The sequence below is a fragment of the Balaenoptera physalus genome (genome assembly GCF_965194825.1).
Source record: "Balaenoptera physalus genome assembly, chromosome: 6".
In the NCBI taxonomy this organism is placed as follows: domain Eukaryota; kingdom Metazoa; phylum Chordata; class Mammalia; order Artiodactyla; family Balaenopteridae; genus Balaenoptera; species Balaenoptera physalus.
This window is the reverse complement of record NC_138885.1, coordinates 92,326,974-92,351,487: the sequence shown is the minus strand read 5'-3', so window position 1 is coordinate 92,351,487 and position 24,514 is coordinate 92,326,974. Positions and strand designations below refer to the sequence as shown.

Sequence of the window (24,514 nt, the reverse complement as noted above, 5' to 3'; positions counted from 1 at the left end):
GGAGAGAATCTGAGAACTGCCTGTATCAACACACACGCGCGCGCGCGCGCCTGGTGGCTAAACGGGTGAGTCTCTAACTCCGACGCCTTGGAACGCGGAGATTGGCAACGCGGGGGCGGGCGGAGACCCGGCCCGGGGGCGGTGGCTTAGTCATGGTCCGCGAAGTCCCGGAGGCCGCGGCGTCGCGGGGAGCTAGGCTCGGGCCGGCGGCGGTTGCGCCGAGGGAGCCCGGCGGGCACAGCGCCATGAGGGCGGACTCAGGGCTCCGGGTGGAGGAGGACCACCCGGTGAGCGGTGAGGGGAGCGTTGGCCGCTGCCTTAACGCAGCCGCTACCTCTGGGGCGGAGCGGACACCGACATGCTGGGGACCAGAAGGGGAGAGCCCAGCTCGGGGAGCGCGCGCATCGGCCCATTTGGCGTTCACAGGATAGGGCTGGGGGTGGGGGCTGGAAGTTCTTCCCAAGGCCGGACCCGAACTCCAGGAGCTGGGCGAGGAGCCAGGCTTGAAGTTTCTAAGGGCCTGAGTGCGCATGTTGCCATGACGACGCCTCACATCGCTGCCGCCCCTGCCCCTGCGGGTCCGGGGCCTGTCACAGAGGGTCTCTTTATCGACTCCTCCCGGAGGGCATTTAGCCGCCCGGGAAAGAGATAGCCGTTTGCCAGCGGGGACTTTTAATCCTGGTCTTCTCTCACTTCCCTCGAACAAATCACCGCAACCACTTGGGAAACCATGGGAAAAATCGTGATTGCTACACCGCGCCCGCTGGAGTCTCTCCTCCCGGGCATGTCAGCCCCGACTCCGACGCCCCCTTTTCCGCAGGAGTAGACTGGAAAAGCCACACCAGGTCTCCGCGCTCCCCCTCGCTCCCACCCTGATAGAGGAGGCTGCGGGCCAGGGCGGCCTTTGCGGCGCAGTTCGATGACGCATTGCGCCTGTGCGCGGGGCCCGCTGGGCGGGTGTGAACCCGGGCGGGGTGTAAGCGACCCGCGGCTGGGAGTCAGCGGCTGCCGGGCAGCCCAGCTTTAGACGGAATGGGGAAGAAGCAGGTGGTAAGCGAACCTTAGTTACTTTCAGTTCAGTTGAGCCGTCCTACTTTTGAGGAGTGTCGAGGTTGGGTTTCTGGATGGATGATACGTCATTTTTGCGGGACTTTTGAAATGTGGAGTTATCGTGTGAACTGAGTGGTTAGAAAGCGGTCCATAGCATCTTTAGAACAATACCAATTTGTAGGTAGATAGAAAGAACAATAACTATCCTTCTTTGCCGGTTGAATTTTGACTACTGGATAGTGTTAAGACAGCTGGCCTTGTCCTAATCTTTTAGCATTTGTATTAACACACTTTTTGAATGAATGGATAGGTAAATGGGACAGTTGTGGAACAAACTACGAGTGTTTAAAATTTAACCTTTTTAAACCAATGTCCTTTGCAAGCAGCTTGAGATACTTGGAACATTAAACTGATTTCTAGGCATTTTTGTTAGTATTTTATTTTGAAAGATTCCAGAGTGCTACTTAACTGTAATTTCTCTGAACTGCAAACACTTTTCTTATTCATGTAAAATAGCATTTATAAGTTTTTTTTTCCTTTCTGCCCTAAAATGCGTTTTTCACACTGTATCTTTCAGAGTATGTTTTTTAAAAGTATGTTACTATGTGGCTTAAAACCTCCATTGGCTTCCCGTTGAATTAAAACAAAACCTCTAATAATTAGTGATGTTGAGCATGTTTTCACGTGCCTCTTGGCCATCTGTATGTCTTCTTTGGAGAAATGTCTATTTAGGTCTTCCGCCCATTTTTTGATTGGGTTGTTTGTTTTTTGATACTGAGCTGCATGAGCTGTTTGTATATTTTGGAAATTAATCTCTTGTCAGTTGCTTCGTTTGCAAATATTTTCTCTCATTCTGAGGGTTGTCTTTTCATCTTGTTTATGGTTTCCTTTGCTGTGCAAAAGCTTTTACGTATAATTAGGACCCATTTGTTTTTGTTTTTATTTTCATTACTCTAGGAGGTAGGTCAAAAAAGATCTTGCTGTGATTTATGTCAAAGAGTGTTCTTTCTATCTTTTCCTCTAAGAGTTTTATAGTGTCTGGTCTTATGTTTGGGTCTTTAATGCCTTTTGAATGGTACAGATGAACCTATTTGCAAAGCAGAAATAGAGACACAGACGTAGAGAACAAACGAGTGGACACCAAGGAGGGAAGGGGCGCATGGGATGAATTGGGAGATTGGGATTGACATATATAACAACTATGTATAAAATAGATAACTAATGAGAACCTGCTGTATAGCACGGGGAACTCTGCTCAGTGCTCTATGGTGACCTAAAAGGGATGGAAATCCAAAAAAGAGGGGATATATGTGTACATATGGCTGATTCACTGTGCTGTACAGCAGAAACTAACACAACATTGTAAAGCAACTATACCCCAATTAAGAAAAAATCCAGGCTCCTTCCCTTTGTCTTCCTAATTAATCTGCCCATGCCTTGATAACTGTGCTTCATCCTTATTGGCCTTCTTTTATCTGGAACTCTCTAAGCCCAATCTCCCATAAAGGACTTTGTATTTGCTCCCCTTTGGCTCCTTTCTTATTCAGGTCTCAGCTCAAATATCTCCTAACTAAAGAGAGACTTTTCCTAACTAAAGTAGCACTCCTCATTCTTCCTCTTCCATATATATTATATATATTATATATATATATATAATATATATACTTAACATTATCATCTAATACTTAACCACTAGAATGTAAGTTCCATAACAGCAAGGATCCCTCTGTTTTGTTCATTACTATATCCCTGATGCTTAGAACAGAGCCTGGTCTGTAGACATTAAGGAATATAGGAAGGAGGGAACTTTATATGAAATTCAGAAGTGATAGGACAAATTAAAATTGCCCATCTGATTCTCATCAGTACCTCCTGGGTTTCACTTGACGAATAGGATTATCAAAAATTTGAAATACACGAAGTAAAGATGCTCTGAGGTTTTTACTTACAAGCAGTTTTCTTTTTCTTTTCCCCATAGCGTCCTCCACGAGCCCTTCCACCTGTGCCAAGGTAAAAATAATTTACAGTAATTTTATTATTGAGTTTTAAGAATGCAAAGTGAATAAAGTGAAACAAATTGACTAGTACTGTTACACAATTATAATAATTCAGAAAAGACTTCCTGAAAGTTTAAAGATGAATAATTCTTGAATCATCAAGATAACAGTTATAATTAAATGCTCTGTTTCAGAGACTAAATGTCCACATGTTAGGATAATGGATCCATTCTGAATGTTTTAATGTCTTGTTTATCAGAATTCTGATCCTCTTTTGTTTGCTAGAATAGTTTCCTCAGAGTTTAAGCTGATTTTAATCAGTGACAAAATAAGAGTTCTTAATCTGGTTAATCCACTTTATTAATAGACAGTAGGGAATATGTATATGTAGGTTCAGAAAATATTGGGGTTATTTTGTTAGTCTTATTAAACAGCTTATTACTGATAATTAATAAGCTAGTTTGTAAACTAGCTGATTTTGTGTGAAAGCTAATTTTATTTTAAATTTGTAATGATTTAAGTCAATTTTCAGTCTAACAGTATAATAGATTTCTAATTAACAGAGTTTCTCTTTTTGTCTCTGTCCTGATTAAATTTGGTCGGTGTCATATAAAGTGCTAATCAAGGTGAGTTAGTTCACTGTTAATGTAAAACTTTCTAAATACAGTATTTGGTGTTTGAAAGTTAGTTTGATTCCTTCATTTTCTCTTAAACTTGAATCTGAATAGTATAATTTATAATGCTACAATTTTTTTATCATAGTAATCTCCTATGACTGCCGTTTTTAAAGGATGGTTGATATATAACACTAGTTATGTGGCTGATATTTGACCTTATAAATTAAAAAGCATTCATCCCTGAATGGAGTCACCTAGAATATAACTGTTGGCTAGATTATAGTTCCGTAATAGGGACTACATCTTCCTTTGTCTCATTTCATCAGGATAGGCTGGGTTATGTCACACTAACCCCAAAATCTCAGTTACTTAATATTATACAGGGTTTTTCTGGTTAATGCAAAGTCCATCGTAGCAACAATCCAGGACAGTTACCTTTCTCTACCTCTTCACTAATGATGTTGTGATCCCGGCTACTTTCATGCTGTGGTTCTGCCATCTTAACATGAGACCTTCTCAGTTGCCACAGCAAGGGAAGGGGAAGCTGTAGGGTTACTCACTGGCTTTTTCAATGTTTTGGCCCCCAAATGGCACAGATCACTTCATCTTGCAGCCTATTGGCCAAAACCAGTCATAGGCCACACCTAAGTGCAAGGGGGCTGGGAAATGTAGGGGATCAGATGAATATTTGGTGAGCCCACTTTCTGTCACAATTTATAACATTACTGACCAGCCGTGAGCTACCGGTACTATACTATGGGCTCCCTTTGATTTTGTCAGTCTCTTGCCTTCTTCCCCTAATGTATAGAAATTGGCTGGACCCAGGGGAAAAGAGGGAAAGGTCTTTCCTACTAAAAGTTCCCTTTTGACTTTTCCCTGCATTGAATTTTAGGCAGCCTTTTCTGTTGTTCTTTCTGTTTTATAGATGATATTCCACTTAGTCGTCCTAAGAAAAAGAAGCCCAGAACAAAAACCACGCTAGGTAAGAAGTGTTCTTTGTTGTGTGGGATCACAAGTTTTTCCAGGACCTCAGGCATGCTAAATATCACAGATCAGGGAGAGGCCAGGCCCCAGTCCCAAGTCACTGCTGTGTTAAGGATAGAATCCAGTTCACTTTGAAGCAGTGGGATTCTTGGTGGCAGTGAGGGACAAGGTAGTGGGCAGCCCGAAGAGTATCTAGAAACATTTGTGTAATAAAGGGTTATGCTGCCCCAGATCTTACTTCCACAACATTCTTGGACTCTTTAAGGTCTTTCATCCCTAGATAACATAAGTTGTCTTAAGCTATGATTGGTTCCAGACCCTTGAACAGGATACTGGATTTAGAGACACAAGGTTCTTGGATCCCTCATTTCAGTCAGAGAGTCTCTACATTAGAACATGAGTCTGAAGGCAGGGCCATATCATCCAGGTATTAAAGCTCCAATAATGAGCAAGTTCTGTGAACTTTTTTTGTCTCATTCACTGATAATCCTGGATGTTCCGTCAGTAACTCAAACTCAGCATGTCCAGAATTTATCATCACTTTCAACAATAAATTAAGTTTTACTGCTTACTTACAAATTAATGTTAATGGACCCACCCCCACCCCCACTCTCCCAGTGACTGGGGCTGGAAACCTCAGTCGCCTCTCACTGGTCGCTTCACTCTACTTGCTGCCTCTCACAAGCTTGCTTCTTCTGTAGTATCTTTTACGTCTCTTTCCCCTTGTCATTTCCGCTGTCACGACCGTAGTTAGCCTAGCTCCTTTCTTCTTCTCACCTGAGCTATTGGGGTAGCCTCCAACATTGTTCTGTACTTCTAGCTTTCTTCCACCCTAGTCGGTTCTGCCCACCACTGCTGGATGAACTTCCTAAAGCTCATAGCTGATCATACCTTATACCTGGTTGGAAACTTGTATTAGCTTATCATTGCCTAACAAATGGTGGAATACATGGTGGGCGGAGGAAAAGAGAGAAATGGAAATGGATGCATAGAGAAAGACACACAGATATGCAACAAAAAGAAAAGAGAGGCAGAGAGACTTAGATTCACAAAGATACTGAAATGCTAGGCCCTAAAAATATACTCACAGTTAAGTACAGACATGTACATGTGGATTTAGAAAGGTCACTGGTGAAGGATGCAATAAAGACTGAGTTGGGGTAGCAGAGGTAGGGCTCTAGCCCAGCTACCAGCTTTTTTTCTTGTAAAAAAGAGAAAAAAATCAGTGCTCTAGACAAAAAAGGAGGTGTATTGCTAGGCTTTTATTAAAATTGTTGTTCAATTAGGGTACTTCAAATTTTTCACTCCTACAATTTGCAGTTCTTCTACATAAAATGGTGGTGGGGAAGAAGAGATATTGCTGTAGGATGGATTGCTAGCAGTAAAACTGCTAGACAGAAGGACCTGTGCATTATTAATATGATAAATTTCTGCTAAATTGCCTTCAAGGGAGTTGTTATTTTCTTGCCACCAACAGAGTTTGAGTGTCACATTTGCTAAATCCTTGAGAACATTGGAAAATATCAGCCTTTCAATTCTTTTTGTCAACCTAGTGGGCAAAAAGTAGCTTATTTTAATTTCCATTTCTCTGAATACTAATGAGGTTAAGCATCTTTTCATTTGTTTATTCACTCATTTGTATTTCTTCTTTTGTGAAGAAGCAATGTTGTGAATGTAATGAAGTAAAATTCAAATCTGCCAAAATGGGTCGAAATCTGTTCAAAGATTTGATGAGGGGAGAGATTGAAATGAATGATCAGGTGAAGAGATTTTTAAGTTATCTGTTAACTCCAGTTATCCATGATGACTTTATCATGTGTTAATTTATTAATGAAGGACTAAACTATATAGAGGCTGATAATTCTCAAGGCATAAGACAAGAGCGTTCCCTATGGTGACAGTTTCCATTACATTTTCACCTTTTTGAAAGTTCAGAAGCAGTTTTCCTCCTGCCTTTCTTTTGTTCCTCTTTCTAGCCCCCTTGTTTTTTGCTTCCTCATTCTTCCTTATTCCCTCATTTATTTCTTTTCCCAACTTAAAGCCCAAAGTTACAGGTGAGGAGGGAGGAAATCAAGATTTGGGGCACAATTAGTTCTGTAAGAGAGGAGGTTATTATATAGGAAACATTCCAGTTCCCCCTTTCCCTATATTTTTAAGACCTAGTAATCTCTGCTCAAGTTATCCCAATTTTTTCCAACTCCGTTTCTCTGTAGCTAGTGCTTCTTTGGAAGGTCTTGTTCAGACTGCTGTTCACAGGCCACCTGAGGGCAGTGAGCCACCAACTAAAGACCTCATAGAACATCAAGAAGCTCCTGTTCAAAGGAGACAGAAGAAGACGAAGCTACCTCTTGGTATGTAAAGAAACTAAGGTTAGGTTGTGACAGCAGTTGTGATTTTGGGGGTATGATTAAAAACCTGTCTGTTCCTATTTTTCCCCACCCATATCCCAGTTTTTTCTTTTTTGCTTAAAATTTTTATCTCCAGAGTAACTCCAATGGGTTAAGTCAGGAATATTTTAGAGGATCTCTTTTGATCGTATCTGTACAGATTATGAGAAGGGGTACAAATTCAGGACCAAAACAGAAAGTTCAGATCTTGGTATGTATATGAATTTGGTATATTATGAAATGGACATTGAGATTAGTGGGGAAAGGAAAAATTCTGTATTAACAGTAATATAATGGAGCAAAAGCCAACATTTTTTGAGTCTCACTATGTCCCAGCACTATTCACAAGGTAAACAGAATATTATATCATTATTTTGCTATCAAACTGGCAATGCTTTTTAAAGATTATAAAATCCCAAACTGTTGGATATAAAAGTATTGGTGAGAAATTGGTATACTCGTACACCACTGACAGAAAGTATAAATTGATATAGCCTATCTGAACTTATAGGAATAGAAGTAACTATAATGGCTACAGTAATTAAAGGATTCTAACTGTAACATAAGAGTAGAAACTGGTAATAACCAAATATTTAACAATGTGATACTGCCTAGATAAATCATGTTTTACCCATTTAATAGAAACCAAGTACTCATTAAAAGGATTGTTGAAGTAAAATAGTGACATGGAAAACCATCAGTAATATATTGTTAAGTCAAAAACAAAGATTATAAAATAGTTTGTATCAGAGGATCCCATTTTTGTAAAATATGTTGTATTAATTTCCTAGGGCTACTAGAACAGATTACCACAAACTGAATGACTTAAAACAACAGAAATCTAGTCTCTGACAGTTCTAGAGGATAGAGGTCCAAAATCAAGGTGTCCACAGGGCCATGCTCCCTCCAAAGGCTCTAGGAAATAATCCACCCTAGCCTCTTCTAGATTCTGGTGGTTGTTTATAATTCTTGGCATTCTTTGGCTTGTGACAGCATAACTCCATTCTGTGCCTCTGTCTTCAGATTTTTCCCTGTGTTTCTGTGTCCAAATTTTGCTCTTCTTATAAGGACAACAGTCATTGGATTTAGGGCCCATCCTAATCCAGCATGACCTCATCTTAACTTGATTACATCTGCAAAGACCCTATTTCTAAAATCTCATTCACAGGTATTGGGAGTTAGGACTTTCACATATCTTTTTCGGGGGACACAATACAATCCAGACCATATGTATATACATACACATATGTAAAAAGAATGGAAGGCTATAGCAAAGTGTCAACTGTGGTAGGTTTTTTAGAAGGAGGAATTAGGGATGATTTTTTTAAATTTTCATTCTTCATTTATGTTTTATTAATTTTTATATATTTTATGTGTATAACTTTTATAATAATTAGAAAAAAGACAATAGATTTTGTTAGAGTAAAACAAACGAAGGAACAAAGATTGGGAGATTACCTCTCTCCTATTAACATCAGCCCCAAGGAATAGTTTATTACAAAATAGTTTCCCTGACTAATTCCTTGCCTCTTAGAAGATAGTAGATCCTTATTAGATGAAAGAATTATAGGAGTAGAGGGCAGGAACTAGAAAAGTTAGGAGAATGGAGCACAGTTTTGAGATGCAAGTTGAAATTGGATACCACAGTGCCTGGGGGCACTAAGAGGAGAAGGAGTGGGCAGAAGAGGGCAGAGAAGGAAAGAGAGACAGAAATGACCCTCAGACAGCTTTACCTACTCTACAGTTTATTTCATTACTGGCAGTAAATATAGTTGAATTAAAACTACTCTCTTAGACACTCACTCTCCCTGCCTTGTGAGGACACACAAAAAGACATCTGTTTGCAAGAAAGCTCTCACCAGAATACAACCATGCTGGCACCTTGATCTCAGACTTCCAGCCTTCAGAACTATAGCCTCATCCACCAGAGGGCAGACAGCAGAAGCAAGAAGAACTACAATCCTGCAGCCTGTGGAACAAAAACCAAATTCACAGAAATATAGACAAGATGAAAAGGCAGAGAGCTATATACCAGATGAAGAAACAAGAAAAAACCCCAGAAAAACAACTAAATGAAGTGGAGATAGGCAACCTTCCAGAAAAAGAATTCAGAATAATGATAGTGAAGATGATCCAGGACCTCGGAATAAGAATGGAGGCAAAGATTGAGAAGATGCAAGAAATGATTAACAAAGACCTAGAAAAATTAAAGAACAAACAAACAGAGATGACCAATACAATAACTGAAATGAAAACTACACTCGAAGGAATCAATAGCAGAATAACTGAGGCAGAAGAACGGATAAGTGACCTGGAAGACAGAATGGTGGAATTCACTGCTGCGGATCAGACTAAAGAAAACAGAATGAAAAGAAATGAAGACAGCCTAAGAGACCTCTGGGACAACATTAAATGCAACAACATTCGCATTATAGGGGTCCCAGAAGGAGGAGAGAGAGAGAAAGGACCCAAGAAAATATTTGAAGAGATTATAGTCGAAAACTTCCCTAACATGGGAAAGGAAATAGCCACCCAAGTCCAGGAAATGCAGAGAGCCCCATACAGGATAAACCCAAGGAGAAACACGCCGAGACACATAGTAATCAAATTGGCAAAAATTAAAGACAAAGAAAAATTATTGAAAGCAGCAAGGGAAAAACGACAAATAACATACAAGGGAACTCCCGTAAGGTTAACAGCTGATTTCTCAGCAAAACTCTACAAGCCAGAAGGGAGTGGCATGATATACTGAAAGTGATGAAAGGGAAGAACCTACAACCAAGATTACTCTACCCAGCAAGGATCTCATTCAGATTTGATGGAGAAATCAAAAGCTTTACAGACAAACAAAAAGTAAGAGAATTCAGCACCACCAAACCAGCTCTAAAACAAATGCTAAAGGAACTTCTCTAAGTGGGAAACACAACAGAAGAAAAGGACCTACAAAAACAAACCCAAAACAATTAAGAAAATGGTAATAGGAACATACAAATCGATAATTACCTTAAACATGAATGGATTAAATGCTCCAACCAAAAGACACAGGCTCGCTGAATGGATACAAAAACAAGACCTATATACATGCTGTCTACAAGAGACCCACTTCAGACCTAGGGACACATACAGACTGAAAGTGAGGGGATGGAAAAATATATTCCATACAAATGAAAATCAAAAGAAAGCTGGAGTAGCAATACTCATATCAGAAAAAATAGACTTTAAAATAAAGAATGTTACAAGAGACAAGGAAGGACACTACATAATGATCAGGGGATCAATCCAAGAAGAAGATATAACAATTATATATGCACCCAACATAAGAGCACCTCAATACATAAGGCAACTGCTAACAGCTATAAAACAGGAAGTCGACAGTAACACAGTAATAGTGGGGGACTTTAACACCTCACTTACACCAATGGACAGATCATCCAAAATGAAAATAAATAAGGAAACAGAAGCTTTAAATGACACAATAGACCAGATAGAATTAATTGATATTTATAGGACATTCCTTCCAAAAACAGCAGATTACACGTTCTTCTCAAGTGCATACGGAACATTCTCCAGGATAGATCACATCTTGGGTCACAAATCAAGCCTCAGTAAATTTAAGAAAATTGAAATCATATCAAGCATCTTTTCTGACCACAATGCTATGAGATTAGAAATGGATTACAGGGGAAAAAAACGTAAAAAACACAAACACATGGAGGCTAAACAATACGTTACTAAATAACCAAGAGATCACTGAAGAAATCAAAGAGGAAATCAAAAAATACCTAGAGACAAATGACAATGAAAACACGATGATCCAAAACCTATGGGTTGCAGCAAAAGCAGTTCTAAGGGGAAGTTTATAGCTATACAAGCCTACCTTAAGAAACTAGAAAAATCTCAAATAAACAATCTAACCTTACACCTGAAGGAACTAGAGAAAGAAGAACAAACAAGACCCAAAGTTAGCAGAAGGAAAGAAATCGTGAAGATCAGAGCAGAAATAAATGAAATATAAACAAAGAAAACGATAGCAAAGATCAATAAAACTAAAAGCTGGTTCTTTGAGAAGATAAACAAAATTGATAAACCATTAGCTAGACTCATCAAGAAAAAAGGGAGAGGACTCAAATCAATAAAATGAGAAATGAAAAAGGAGAAGTTACAACAGACACCGCAGAAATAGAAAGCATCCTAAGAGACTACTACAAGCAACTTTATGCCAATCAAATGGACAACCTGGAAGAAATGGACAAATTCTTAGAAAGGTATAACCTTCCAAGACTGAACCAGGAGGAAATAGAAAATATGACTAGACCAATCACAAGTAATGAAATTGAAACTGTGATTAAAAATCTTCCAACAAACAAAAGTCCAGGACCAGATGGCTTCACAGGTGAATTCTGTCAAACATTTAGAGAAGAGCTAACACCCATCCTTCTCAAACTCTTCCAAAAAATTGCAGAGGAAGGAACACTCCCAATCTAATTCTGTGAGGCCACCATCACCCTGATACCAAAACCAGATAAAGATACTACAAAAAAAGAAAATTACAGACCAGTATCACTGATGAATATAGATGCAAAAATCCTCAACAAAATACTAGCAAACAGAATCCAACAACACATTCAAAGGATCATACACCATGATCAAGTGGGATTTATCCCAGCGATGCAAGGATTCTTCAATATATTCAAATCAATCAGTGTGATACACCATGTTAACAAATTGAAGAATAAAAACCATATGATCATCTCAATAGATGCAGAAAAAAGCTTTTGACAAAATGCAACACCCATTTATGATAAGAACTCTCCAGAAAGTGGGCATAGAGGGAACCTACCTCAACATAATAGAGGCCATATATGACATACCCACAGCAAACATCATTCTCAATGGTGAAAAACTGAAAGCATTTCCTCTAAGATCAAGAACAATACAAGGATGTCCACTCTCACCACTATGATTCAACATAGTTTTGGAAGTCCTAGCCACGGCAATCAGAGAAGAAAAAGAAATAAAAGGAATACAAATTGGAAAATAAGTAAAATTGTCACTGTTTGCAGATGACATGATACTATACATTGAGAATCCTAAAGATGCCACCAGAAAACTAGTAGAGCTAATCAATGAAGTTGGTAAAGTTGCAGGATACAAAATTAATGCACAGAAATCTCTTACATTCCTATACACTAATGATGAAAAATCTGAAAGAGAGATTATGGAGACACTCCCATTTACCATTGCAACAAAAAGAATAAAATACCTAGGAATAAACCTACCTAGGGAGACAAAATACCTGTATGCAGAAAACTATAGACACTGATGAAAGAAATTAAAGATGATACCAACAGATGGAGAGACATACAATGTTCTTGGATTGGAAGAATGAATTTTGTGAAAATGACTGTACTACCCAAAGCAATGTACAGATTCAATGCAATCCCTATCAAATTACCAATGGCATTTTTTACGGAACTAGAACAAAAAATCTTAAAATTTGTATGGAGACACAAAAGACCCCGAATAGCCAAAGCAGTCTTGAGGGAAAAAAACGGAGCTAGAGGAATCAGACTCCCTGACTTCAGACTATACTATAAAGCTACAGTAATCAAGACAATATGGTACTGGCACAAAAACAGAAACATAGATCAATGGAACAAGATAGAAAGCCCAGAGATAAACCCATGCACCTATGGTCACCTAATCTATGACAAAGGAGGCAAGGATATACAATGGAGAAAAGACAGCCTCTTCAATAAATGGTGCTGGGAAAACTGGACAGCTACATGTAAAAGAATGAAATTAGAACACTCCCTAACACCATACACAAAAATAAATTCAAAATGGATTAGAGACCTAAATATAAGACCAGACAGTATAAAACTCTTAGAGGAAAACATAGGAAGAACACTCTTTGACATAAATCACAGCAAGATCTTTTTTGATCCACCTCCTAGAGTCATGGAAATAAAAACAAAAATAAACAAATGGGACCTAATGAAACTTAAAAGCTTTTGCACCACAAAGGAAACCATAAACAAGACGAAAAGACAACCCTCAGAATGGGAGAAAATATTTGCAAATGAATCAACGGAGAAAGGATTAATCTCCAAAATATATAAACAGCTCATGCAGCTCAATATTGAAAAAACAAACAACCCAATCGAAAAATGGGCAGAAGACCTAAGTAGACATTTCTCCAAAGAAGACATACAGATGGCCAAGAAGCACATGAAAAGCTTCTCAACATCACTAATTATTAGAGAAATGCAAATCAAAAGTACAATGAGGTATCACCTCACACCAGTTAGAATGGGCATCATCAGGAAATCTACAAACAACAAATGCTGGAGAGGGTGTGGAGAAAAGGGAACCCTCTTGCACTGTTGGTGGGAATGTAAATTGGTACAGCCACTATGGAGAACAGTATGGAGGTTCCTTAAAAAACTAAAAATAGAATTACCATATGATCCAGCAATCCCACTACTGGGCATATACCCAGGGAAAACCATAATTCAAAAAGACACATGCACCCCAATGTTCATCGCAGCAGTATTTACAATAGCCAGGTCATGGAAGCTACCTAAATGCCCATTGACAGACGAATGGATAAAGAAGAAGTGGTACATATATACAATGGAATATTACTCAGCCATAAAAAGGAACGAAATTGAGTCATTTGTTGAGACGTGGATGGATCTAGAGACTGTCATACAGAGTGAAGTAAGTCAGAAAGAAAACAATATCGTATATTAACACATATATGTGGAACCTAGAAAAATGGTACACATGAACCGGTTTGCAGGGCAGAAATTGAGACACAGATGTAGAGAACAAACGTATGGACACCAAGCTGGGAAAATGGCGGGGTGGTGGTGGTGGTGGTGTGATGAATTGGGCGATTGGGATTGATATGTATACACTGATATGTATAAAATTGATGACTAATAAGAACCTGCTGTATAAAAAAATAAAATAAATTTCAAAAATTCAAAAAAAAATACTACTCTGTTAATAATTCAGTTAGGGTACAATTTGAAAATCAAGATGGATACCAATATACCTATATAGTTTTATAATTCATGAAAATTCATGAAAAAATATAATTTTTATAATTCATGAAATATTATATTTTAATATAATTTTATATAATTATAGTTTTATAATTTATGAAAAAATGTATTAATAGAAATGACTGTTTTTAGAAAATTCAGGACGCAAGTAAGTTTAGGCCAAAGAGTACTTGTGACTGCCATTCTAGAATGTACCTACCCCTACAGGTCCAGCTTTCTAAATTTCTGGGTTTTAAATTTTGTTTGATTTTTGTTTTGTTCAGAACATCTGTGGTAGGCTCTATTGCTTATATTATATTTCCAGCCCAGGCTGTAAGCGTTTCTTAAAATAGAATTTTCGGGACGTTGAGGGCATTCCATTTCCTGTATTTCCAGATAGGAAGAGTTGCTAGTGGGTTAGAAGGTTCCATTGACTCATTTGAACTTAATACCTTGTGTGCAGAAAAGAGTTAACACAGCAGGTCTGGACAGGCCTACTTTCTAGAGGGCCTCGTGACTGGCATCTGGGATCTTGGCTGGTAAACAGTTTTCTACATTGATACAAAGCTTTCTCTATCAGGGTGGCTCACTATGCATTTGTGCACACAATGTGATTTATGCTAAATATCTGCTTTTCTTCTGGCAGTCTAGAATTTTGGTATGTGCTTGGCAGAGGGTTCCTATGTGATCACTCCCAATAAAAGCCCTGGGCGCTGAGTGTCTGATGAAATTGCCTGGAAGAGAAAGAGACATATGTGTTGACACAGCTTGTTGCTGGAAGAATTAGCATATCCTGTGTGACTTCATTGATAGGGGACTCTTGGAAACTTGTACCTGTTTTCTTTTGGACTTTTCTCCATGAGCTTTTTCCTTTTTGCTGATTCTGCTTAATGTCTTTTCCCCGTAATAAAGTGTAACCATGAGTGTAAATGACTTGTGAGTCCTTTGAGTGAATCACAGAACCTGGAAGTAATCTTGGAGATCTCTGACACACCCTGGGTGTTGGATTACTTAATTTTTTTTTTCTATATTGTTTGGTATCACAATTTCAAACTTTCTCTTGAGTGTTTAGAGGTGTAAAATTTTAAAAATTAAAAATTTGTAAGATGGTGAAAAAAATTGGGGGCCAATTAAAATTCTTAAAGTTCTTTTGTCTTGCAGAAGTCTTGTACATTACTTTTCTTTTTACATCCTGGTAATTTGAAAACTTAATCTACTTTATTTTCAGAATTGGAGACTGCCTTTACCCAGAAGAAGACTTCTAGTCCATCTTTATTACCAAATGAAAATGGTATCAATGTGGAGCCAGCTGAGGAGCCAGCCATTCAAAAACCTCGAAGGAAGACAAAGTAAGAATTTATTTGTCCTTCTAAATATCTTGCAGAGATACCTTGATGCTTAATTTCAAGCTCCCAAATGGCAGCTTCTAAGTCTTATTAAATACTTGTAGTTGTATATCTCTAGGATAAGTAATAGTACAAAAATATCAGTTAAACCAATTTAAGGATAAATTTGAAAAGAGTAAACCCACTGAGAAAAGTAAAATACTATATTTAAATAAAAAATTTTAGGAGCTGTCTCTGAAGAAGAGGAACACAAATAGAAGATTTTGTATAAGTAATAAAAATATTACATATTAAAGATATTAAAAATTAAAGGTAATATTAATAAAGTAGGCTATATTATTTATTTTCCATGTTAACAATTCAAATTATGATTTTTTTAGCAATACATAAAAATGTTTATTTTAACATAGGAAATTAAGTGTCAGGTAAAATATAATGGTATTCTTTAAAGAAGTACACTGGAAGTTATATAACTTGTTTGTACTTGGAAGTGACTCTGCAAATAGTGATCAATATCTATATAGAATCATGTAATTTTAAATCTGTGAAGAAGCTTACGAATCTAGTTCAGTCACTTTATTTTCCAGATGAGAAAACTGAGGCCCACAGAAATAAAAGTGACTTGCTGTGCATAACAGTTAATAACTGATCCATTTGAGTAAAAACCAAATTTTGTGACTCCAAGTCCAAGGCTCTTTCCATGAGACTCACAGGTACCTCCTTATTTGGGTCTGTAAAAAGTTAATAATCATCCATTTTTCTTACTTTCTCCCTGATTACAGGAAAACCCAGCCAGCGGAATTACATTATGCCAATGAGCTGGGAGTTGAAGATGAAGACATAATTACTGATGAGCAAAGTAGTCCAGAACAACAGTCTGTATTGACTGCACCCACTGGTATTAGCCAGCCTGTAGGGAAAGTGTTTGTGGAAAAAAGCCGTAAGTAGGTCCTTGTTTTGGAATGTGAGCTCTTTAAGAATTATGCAAGGATATCCTTTGACCTGGGAATTATACTTCTGGAAATCTGAGTTAAGAAAATAAGCAAAAATATGGATAAAAATTTGTACATAAAGCTAATCATCACGTTGTTATTCATGAGAGTGAAAAACTGGAAAAAACCTAAATGTAAAGCAGGAGGGGAATGATTTCAGACAGTTATGGCATATCTATACAATGAAATCTTCTGTACCACTAAAAATAATGTTTAGGGAGAATTTTTCACTTCGTGGGAAGATTCTAATGAAAAATAAACATATATACACACATGTAGTTTGATTTCAACTATAGAAAATTGCATAGGACAAAAAAGACTAGAAGGAAATATGCCAAAATATTAATGCTGGTTGTTTCTGGGTTATGGAATTATGGGTAATTTAAAAAATCTCCCTTTACTCCCACCCATTTCTTTATTCTTTGTTGTACTTTACCAGTTTTCTGCAATTGGTAGTGGTATTGGTGGTGGAGCAGGTAATGAAATGCTACAATTAAAAATAAATAAGAGAAAATACATGATGGTATTACCATATTAAATAATAAATACAACATTATAGCTACATACTCTTTTGGAAAATAGTTCTGCATTGGTTATGAGACTACGTTTGCAGAGTTTAAGAAAAATCTGCTGAAAGCATGATCATGACCATGTGCTTTTCCCTTGGATATGCTTTGAATATTCTGCCTAAAGAACTCATCTAAAACATAAAGATTAGTCCTAAAATTTGCAACTTAGATTTTACATAAATTGTTTTAGAATTCTGATTCCATAAAAACCCACCTAAGGGATCTTGGTGTCGTTGGCCAGTGAGAAACCTGCAATCCAGAGAGGCTGACTCCCGCAGGGTCTCACAGTTGGTTAGTGCAGAATTGGGACTCGAACCAAGGTTTCATGACTTCTAGTTAAGGGCTTTTACTAGTTTACCATGTGGCCATAATTTACTTCAGTCTATTTTCAAGCAATATCACTCAATCCTCATTTTTATTCTTGCTTCCCTTAGCACAGAAACCTCCCTAGTAAAGTAACTGACCATAAAAGTTACCACTAGTCTGCTCAGAAGTTGCTTTTTCTTTGGGAAAATTAGGTGTCGTACTTCTGTCTTTCCGCCTCCGAAGTACTTGACAGCCAGTTTGGCAAGGATAATGGAACCTTTCCTGTTACCTGAGGTTCATTTGTGGATCAGCAGATAAATGAGAAGGAGAAGCCTTGTCAGCAGTAAAAGCATAAAGCTGTGCTCACAGTGTTGCAGTGCTGACAGTTGAACTGGTACCTTCCATGGGCATCTTCTTAAGACAAGTGTATGAAACAACCAGTTTCTTTTCTGTCATCACAGAATGCCATGCTACACTAACTGTCATCTTTTCCTAAAAAATTTAAGGTGTTTTCAAATATTGACTTACTGTTATAGTGTTGGGATTTAAACTTTAATACTCGTAAAGTCTCTAAATTAGAGGTTTTTAGACTATGTTATGTTAAGGGTTTCCAGACTTTGTTCTGAGTTGCAAGTTCATTATTGTATTTCATTAAATATAATTGATTTCTAAGACTGTTACTTTAACATCTATTTTGGGTCGAGAAGAAAGTGCATGGACATTGTTTACTTTTCTTAAAGATAAAAAAATAGTATGTTTTATAAACTGAAAGAAAAGAGCCTTCTGAAATAGGGACCAAATCAGGGAGAATTTTTAGATAGGAAAACAGCAAAATTTCAGTCTCAGTGTGAGGGTTCTTAAGCGTAGAATAATAAGAAAGACCACCAGGGTTCCCTCTTGTTAGTTGTTTATAGTTGTGTATTGTGTTCTTAGGGCGATTCCAGGCTGCTGATCGCTCAGAGCTGATAAAAACCACAGAAAAGATAGATGTGTCAATGGACATGAAGCCTTCCTGGACCACCAGAGATGTTGCACTGTCAGTGAACCGGGCTTTCAGGTGGCTGATTTTGTTGGACTTCTCTTAAAACAAATGTTCCATAATTTTTTTAAAAAAGTGTTGATTGTTCAATACTATTGACAAAATTGACAACTTAAAATGGTGGTGGGTATAGTTTTTAAACATTCAGTTAGAGTTAAATGATCTGCCTATCAGTGTAGTAAAAAGAAAAACTTGTTTTTACTTTTTTTAAAATGTTGAATTTTATTCTTATATGTGAAGAGATGGGAAGAATGTTTTAGCTTTTTACTTTTGTCATTCATGTATAATAATGAAACCCTTTTCCATTCAGGATGATTGGTCTCTTTTCTCATGGCTTCTTGGCTGGCTGTGCTGTGTGGAATATTGTTGTGATATATGTTTTAGCAGGAGATGAGTTTTCTAACCTCTCCAACCTTCTGCAACAATACAAGACGTTAGCATATCCATTCCAGAGTCTTCTCTACTTGCTTTTGGCTCTAAGTACAGTTTCAGCTTTTGACAGGTAAGACTCTTGTGACTGCAGATCCCTCTAACTTTTCTTCAGGAGGAAGTGTTGAGCAAAATGTGTCCCTGACTGACTATGACATTTTCAAAATAGAATTATAGCATATTAATATCATTTTGACTTTTAAAAAAGCCATTCTGTTTCTGTTTTTTTGGGGGGGTGGGGGATGGGACTACTGTGAGCAAAAATACCCCCCAAAGTCTTAACCCATTCCAGCATCAACTCTGAGTCCAAAATTTCATACAAATATAATCAACTCAGAAAGTCCCAAACATCTTCCAGATGAACTGAATAAGGTATAGACAAGACTCTGGGTATTGTATTAGTTTCCTAGGGCTGCTGTAACAAAGTACTACGAACTGGGTGGCTTGAAACAGGAATTTATTTTCTCACAGTTCTGGAATCCAGAAGTCTAAGATCAAGGTGTGGGCAAGGTTGGTTCCGTTTTGGAGGGCTCCAAGGAGAGTCTATTCCTGCCTCTTTCCTAGCTTCCAGAGGTTTCTGGCAGTCCTTGGTGTTCCTTGGCTTGTAGATGCATCACTCCAACCTCTCCCTCTGTTGTCACATGACAGTCTAGTCTTTTCTGTGTGTGTCTTTTCTTATAAGGACACTATTCATATTGGATTAGGGCCCATTGTAATGGCCTCATCTTAAGTTGATCGCCTCTGCAAAGACTCTATTTCTAAATAAGGTCACGTTCACAGATACCAGGGTTTAGAAGTTCAATATATCTTTTTGGGAACACAATTCAACCCATTAAGAAAAACAACAACTTATAACCCAATAATATGGGTAATAGAAAGAGGTATAATAGAATCTAATGAAATTTGCCAATCAAGTTTAATTTGTTTCTTCTTAACTCTAAAGGAATGACGACTAAAATAGTCATCTAGTTAAATGTTCTATGTTGCCTTTGTAAATAAGATATTCTTTCATGTGTGTTAAGTATAAACTGTAGCTACTTAAAGCTTAGTAATAGACAACACATGTGGTAGCATTAAAATAGAGAAGGAAGAAACTGTTGTCCAGAGAGTACAGTTTTGTAAGAAGTTGACAACTGCACTGTAACAAGAGGCTTTTGTATTTTCTAGGATTGACTTTGCTAAAACATCAGTAGCAATCCGAAATTTTCTTGCCCTGGATCCAACAGCTTTAGCATCTTTCTGTGAGTAAATCGTTTAATTTGATAACTGTGTAACTTTGAACCAGAAAGAGTATACTTTTATTTTAAAAGGGGCTTTATATTTTTGCTACTTATAAACATTACATATAGATATTTATTCAGCAGAATTTGTAATTAAAAAACCATGGTAGGCATAATTTTGATAGAATTATTTTTTAATAGAGGTTATCTAAATAACTTTTAAAAGTTTGTTATTCTATATTGCTTAATATTTAACTGTTGTGTTTTCTACTTGACATTAAACAGATTGAGCTGATAGGGCATTTTAGTAACAAATACTATTTTATATCTTTTTGATAATTTGGAATAAATTTTGTTCTGAGAATATTAATAAAACTAATTTTAGGACCTTGAGTAAGTCATTTAATTTCTTAAAAGATCTAGGTTCTTGTCAGCCTAATGATGAAATAGTGAGCATCAAAAGACCCTTCTCTACCTGTATTCTTGAAAAATAATGTAAGACTATCCAGCCTATTGAAATTGACCAAGTGAAATTTTTTTTGTATCATCATTCCCCAAAGTACAGATTATTTTTTGACCTTAATCTATAAATTAAAAATAATTAAAAATTATTTATTTTTAATTAATTTTATTAATTAAAAATAATTGTTAAAAATACATTATTAGTAATTCATTTGTCTTTTTCTCAGTGTACTTTACTGCTCTTATATTATCTCTGAGTCAACAAATGACAAGTGACAGAATCCACCTTTACACACCTTCTTCTGTTAATGGTAGCCTCTGGTAAGAATTCACAGTAGCATTAGTAATTGTTGATCGTAATAACAGCAACGATGGGAGTAATGGTGCTGTTCTTATCCTTTCACTATTTTACTTGTTTTCATTTGTAAATAATATTGAGGGCCCCGTTTTTGTTTCCAAAATTATGGCAAAAAAAAACCCCTATTCCATTGGTTAATGGGTAACTATTGTTGTATACTCCTGCATTTCTAATGAAATGTTTTGTAAAAAAATCTGTTTTAAATCTCTGAAGTTATGGTTTTAAAAGAAATCATTATATGGTGAACTGGAGGAGCCCCACATCCTCACCCCCAATCAGGGAGCCTGATACCGCAGAGTAGTGATGGGAGTGGGTACCTGGGATAGAGTCAGGAAACCAAGCAGGCCAGAAAGAGAGCGGACTAGGGAGAGTCTGCTTCTGCCGATCAGTGGCCAACCATGAGAGTGATAGGACGGCTGAGATCCCACCTCACAAAACTTAGAGGGGCAGTCTTGTTTGAAGAGAGTGGCTAGGGGCTTGAGGTTAAGAGAGAAAGGAATGATTGAAGAGTAGCACTAACAGTAGTTGGAAGGAAAACTTAGAAAAATTCTTTGCCAACAGTAAATTTCCATTTACATCTGAGTACAAAGCAAATCTGTTTAGAATTCAATAACATTTGAACCTTTGTTCTCATGATATATATGGTGTTATCTTATAGGGAAGTTATAGTTTATGCTTGTTATTCCTCTGGGTGAGGACTGCTCATTTTTTTTAAAGTTTATGAAATAGATATATCTGGATATATGGACCAAAATGAAGACATTTCTAATGAGTATTTCTGTACCTTTAGGGCAGAAGGAGTTGAGGAACAGGTTCTCCAGCCATGGATTGTGGTGAATCTGGTGGTGGCCCTTCTGGTTGGATTATCTTGGCTTTTTTTGTCTTATAGGCCAGGCATGGATCTTAGTGAAGGTATGTATTAAAGAAAAAATAGTGTATCATAAAATCTTCTATAATGACTTTATAAATCTTCTTTTAATGGATACAGCTTACAACATTTCAGTAACAAAGATATATTTAAAGTAAAATAACACAAGAAGAGTAATAATAAAGTGGTGAAACAGAATGCCACGAGAAGCAGGGAGGAGTGTATAGGAGAGCTGTAGTCTTGAAGTATTGAATACTTGATGAGGGGCTTCTGCGGTCCTTTCTCATATTTTGGAGGTATTTCTTCTCTTGGAACACTTCAGGTATTTTATAGGAAGTTTTGCTCTTCATTTCTCTTAGTCTTTTTCTGATCAAAGTATCTCTTAATGTGAAATAAATCATGCTTCATCTATTAGCCTCTGTTAGACACATATTCAAGTGAATTTATTCTTACCTCCTCCTCTACCTGCCACAAAATCTTAACCCCTCATTGTCTAATGAAGTGTTTAGTAATCCTACCTTTAGTGTGCCCAGGGTGAAGTGAGACTTGCTAATCTCTAGTCCTCAGACCCCTCTTGGAACACCTGAAGAAGAGTCACATTAGCAAACTGTTAGTCTTTTCAGCACTGCTTTGGGAACTGCTTAGTATTTGTATTGTAAGTTGTATTTCCTGGCAGATGTTCCACAATTTCACCCTTGAATCTCTTTGATATTTTCTGGACTTTGGTTATTATTTTATTCTTGATTTGTTAAATAAACATCCTGAGCATTTAACTGCAGTTTGACCAACTGATTATAGCCTGTGTCTCAGAAGTCTTGGAACTGAGAATCTTTTCAACATTTCCATTTGTAAAAACCAAGACGAAAAATGTAATCTTCTTGTGTATTTTCATTCATAAATGTACCGTTGCTCATGTTGTTCACTAATTATTCCTTTCGATAAATTTAAGGTATTTAAAAAAATCTTCTTAAGCTTTAAGTATTTTGCTGTTTTTCTTTCACTCAGTATAGTTTTTAGTCATTCAAAGATTTTTTCATCTAATGCTTACATCAGGGGACTTTATTTTATTAATTCCTAAGTTTTTCTTTTTTTGTATTTCCTGGTATTTTAATAAATTATGTGTCTATGCTAAGTAATAGTTTAAATGTAGAAATGTCAACTAATAACATTCTGCACTGTGGTTGGGATTAAAGCTGCATGCAGCTGGCTTGTGTAGTATTCAGTCTAAATCACAAAGTGTGTGTTACTAATTAAATATTTCCAGAATCTTGCTTTTAGGGTCATGTGAGTCAAATAACATTTCCATGTGGATAAAAAAAGGAAATATAAAATGAGGTTGATAATACTGGCTTAAAGGGTTGTTATGGTGATTAAATGGGGTAACATATTTAAGATATGCTGGCACACACCTCATCTTAGTTCCAGGTCCTCCACTGCATCTGTGTCCTACATTTTAGGTTATCATGATCACTATAGAATTAGACCTCTTAGATGTCTTATGATCCTGGATTCTCTAAGTGACTTAAATTTCCTGGTAAGAGTTATTATATTGTCTCTATTATATACGTTTTATTTTTCAAGGGTTTATAATACATTCAAAACTTGTATATCTCAAAATGCAAAACGTGTACATTTGTCATTAGTTCACCTTTTAAATCAGATTTCACTATCAAGAATTCTTACTTGTACTTGGGGGCTTTCTATAAACATATAATATGTCAATATTTAAAGACTGTTTATAACTAAGCTATAAAACTGTTTTTGAGATACTGGGAAATCATTTTGAGTGTGATTTGTTCATTTTCTCTCCCAGAGTTGATGTTCTCCTCTGATGTGGAAGAATATCCTGATAAAGATAAAGGAATCAAAGCCTCTTCATAGTGCCGACTCACCTTCAGAGTAATTACCTAGTATTTAGAATTTTTCCCATTCTTGTTTTTAAATGTATTTTTATAAGATATTTGCAGATGTATTTGGAATTGATTTTTCGATTATATAATACTGAAGAATTTCTCAGGATTATGGAAAATGTTAAAATGGTATCTGTGATTTATACCCAAACATTAATTTCTATAGCATTATTGTCTCTATGACAAAGGAGATGCTGAGGTAGAAACCAGCAGGTGAAAGTGTTTACTTCCTGTTTTCTCAAATTAGTTGCATTTATAATCATTATCTTTAAAAGTACTGTATACAGTGCTTTTAAAAAAGCCATTACTTTAGTGTTACAAAATCTATATCAGGTTTAAACATAAATTTAGGGAATAGGGAAGAAGGGGGGAAAAAGGACCTTCATTATTTATTTTTCATGTCTCCTTACTGAATAAATTGAAATATGAAATTTGTTTTTTTTGAAACTGGTTCCGTGGTTGTGTATCATGTAATAAGTATAAAAATGTAATGTAATTTAGCTTGAAAGATGCTATATTTCATGGCTAATAAAAAGGAAATGTAACTTTTATTTGAAAAGTTTTATAATCGTAAAAGTTTAATTTTCTTGAAGGCCTCTACCAGTAGTTCCTGTATCTGGTTGCACATCAGAATCATTTAGGGAGCTTTAAAAAAACATATATTGCAGAAGAGAAGCCAAGTGGGCCAAGAGCTCAGGAGAATAAAGGAGAGGGCTGCGAGCCTATGATCACTCACTTGACCTCTGCAGACCCTTTTCCCTGCTTCTTTTTTACATGACAAGAAGTATGAGTAGAGATTCACCATACCTAATCTCAAGCTCTTTGTCAGAGAGATCTTTGGCTCTTATGGAAATCCCACTCTTCAGGTGGGTCCTGCACTCAAAGAGGTCTCTTCAGAGCTGTATCCAGTGATGCCTCAACTGGTATG

The 24,514-nt window shown here is 36.9% G+C and overlaps 1 protein-coding gene across 3 annotated transcripts; it reads left to right on the top strand.

Annotated features, from left to right (window-relative positions):
* Nucleotides 1–124: 124 nt before the first annotated feature.
* TMEM237 (transmembrane protein 237) lies at nt 125–24,145 on the top strand. 3 transcript variants are annotated; one of them, XM_082467206.1, is made up of 13 exons: nt 146–287; nt 3,029–3,060; nt 3,663–3,673; nt 4,590–4,646; nt 6,862–6,999; nt 15,316–15,436; nt 16,216–16,373; nt 18,234–18,357; nt 18,650–18,841; nt 19,936–20,009; nt 20,678–20,771; nt 21,599–21,720; nt 23,490–24,145. In XM_082467206.1, the coding sequence occupies exons 1-13, from the start codon at nt 153–155 to the stop codon at nt 23,555–23,557; spliced, it is 1,326 nt and encodes a 441-aa protein (XP_082323332.1). In that variant the 5' UTR covers nt 146–152; the 3' UTR covers nt 23,558–24,145. The 3 variants fall into 3 exon arrangements, 2 of the variants coding, with proteins under 2 accessions (XP_082323332.1, XP_082323333.1); XM_082467207.1 differs by lacking the exon at nt 146–287 and adding an exon at nt 364–1,050; XR_014265183.1 differs by lacking the exon at nt 20,678–20,771 and having other exon boundaries at nt 125–287.
* The last annotated feature ends 369 nt before the right edge of the window (nt 24,146–24,514 follow it).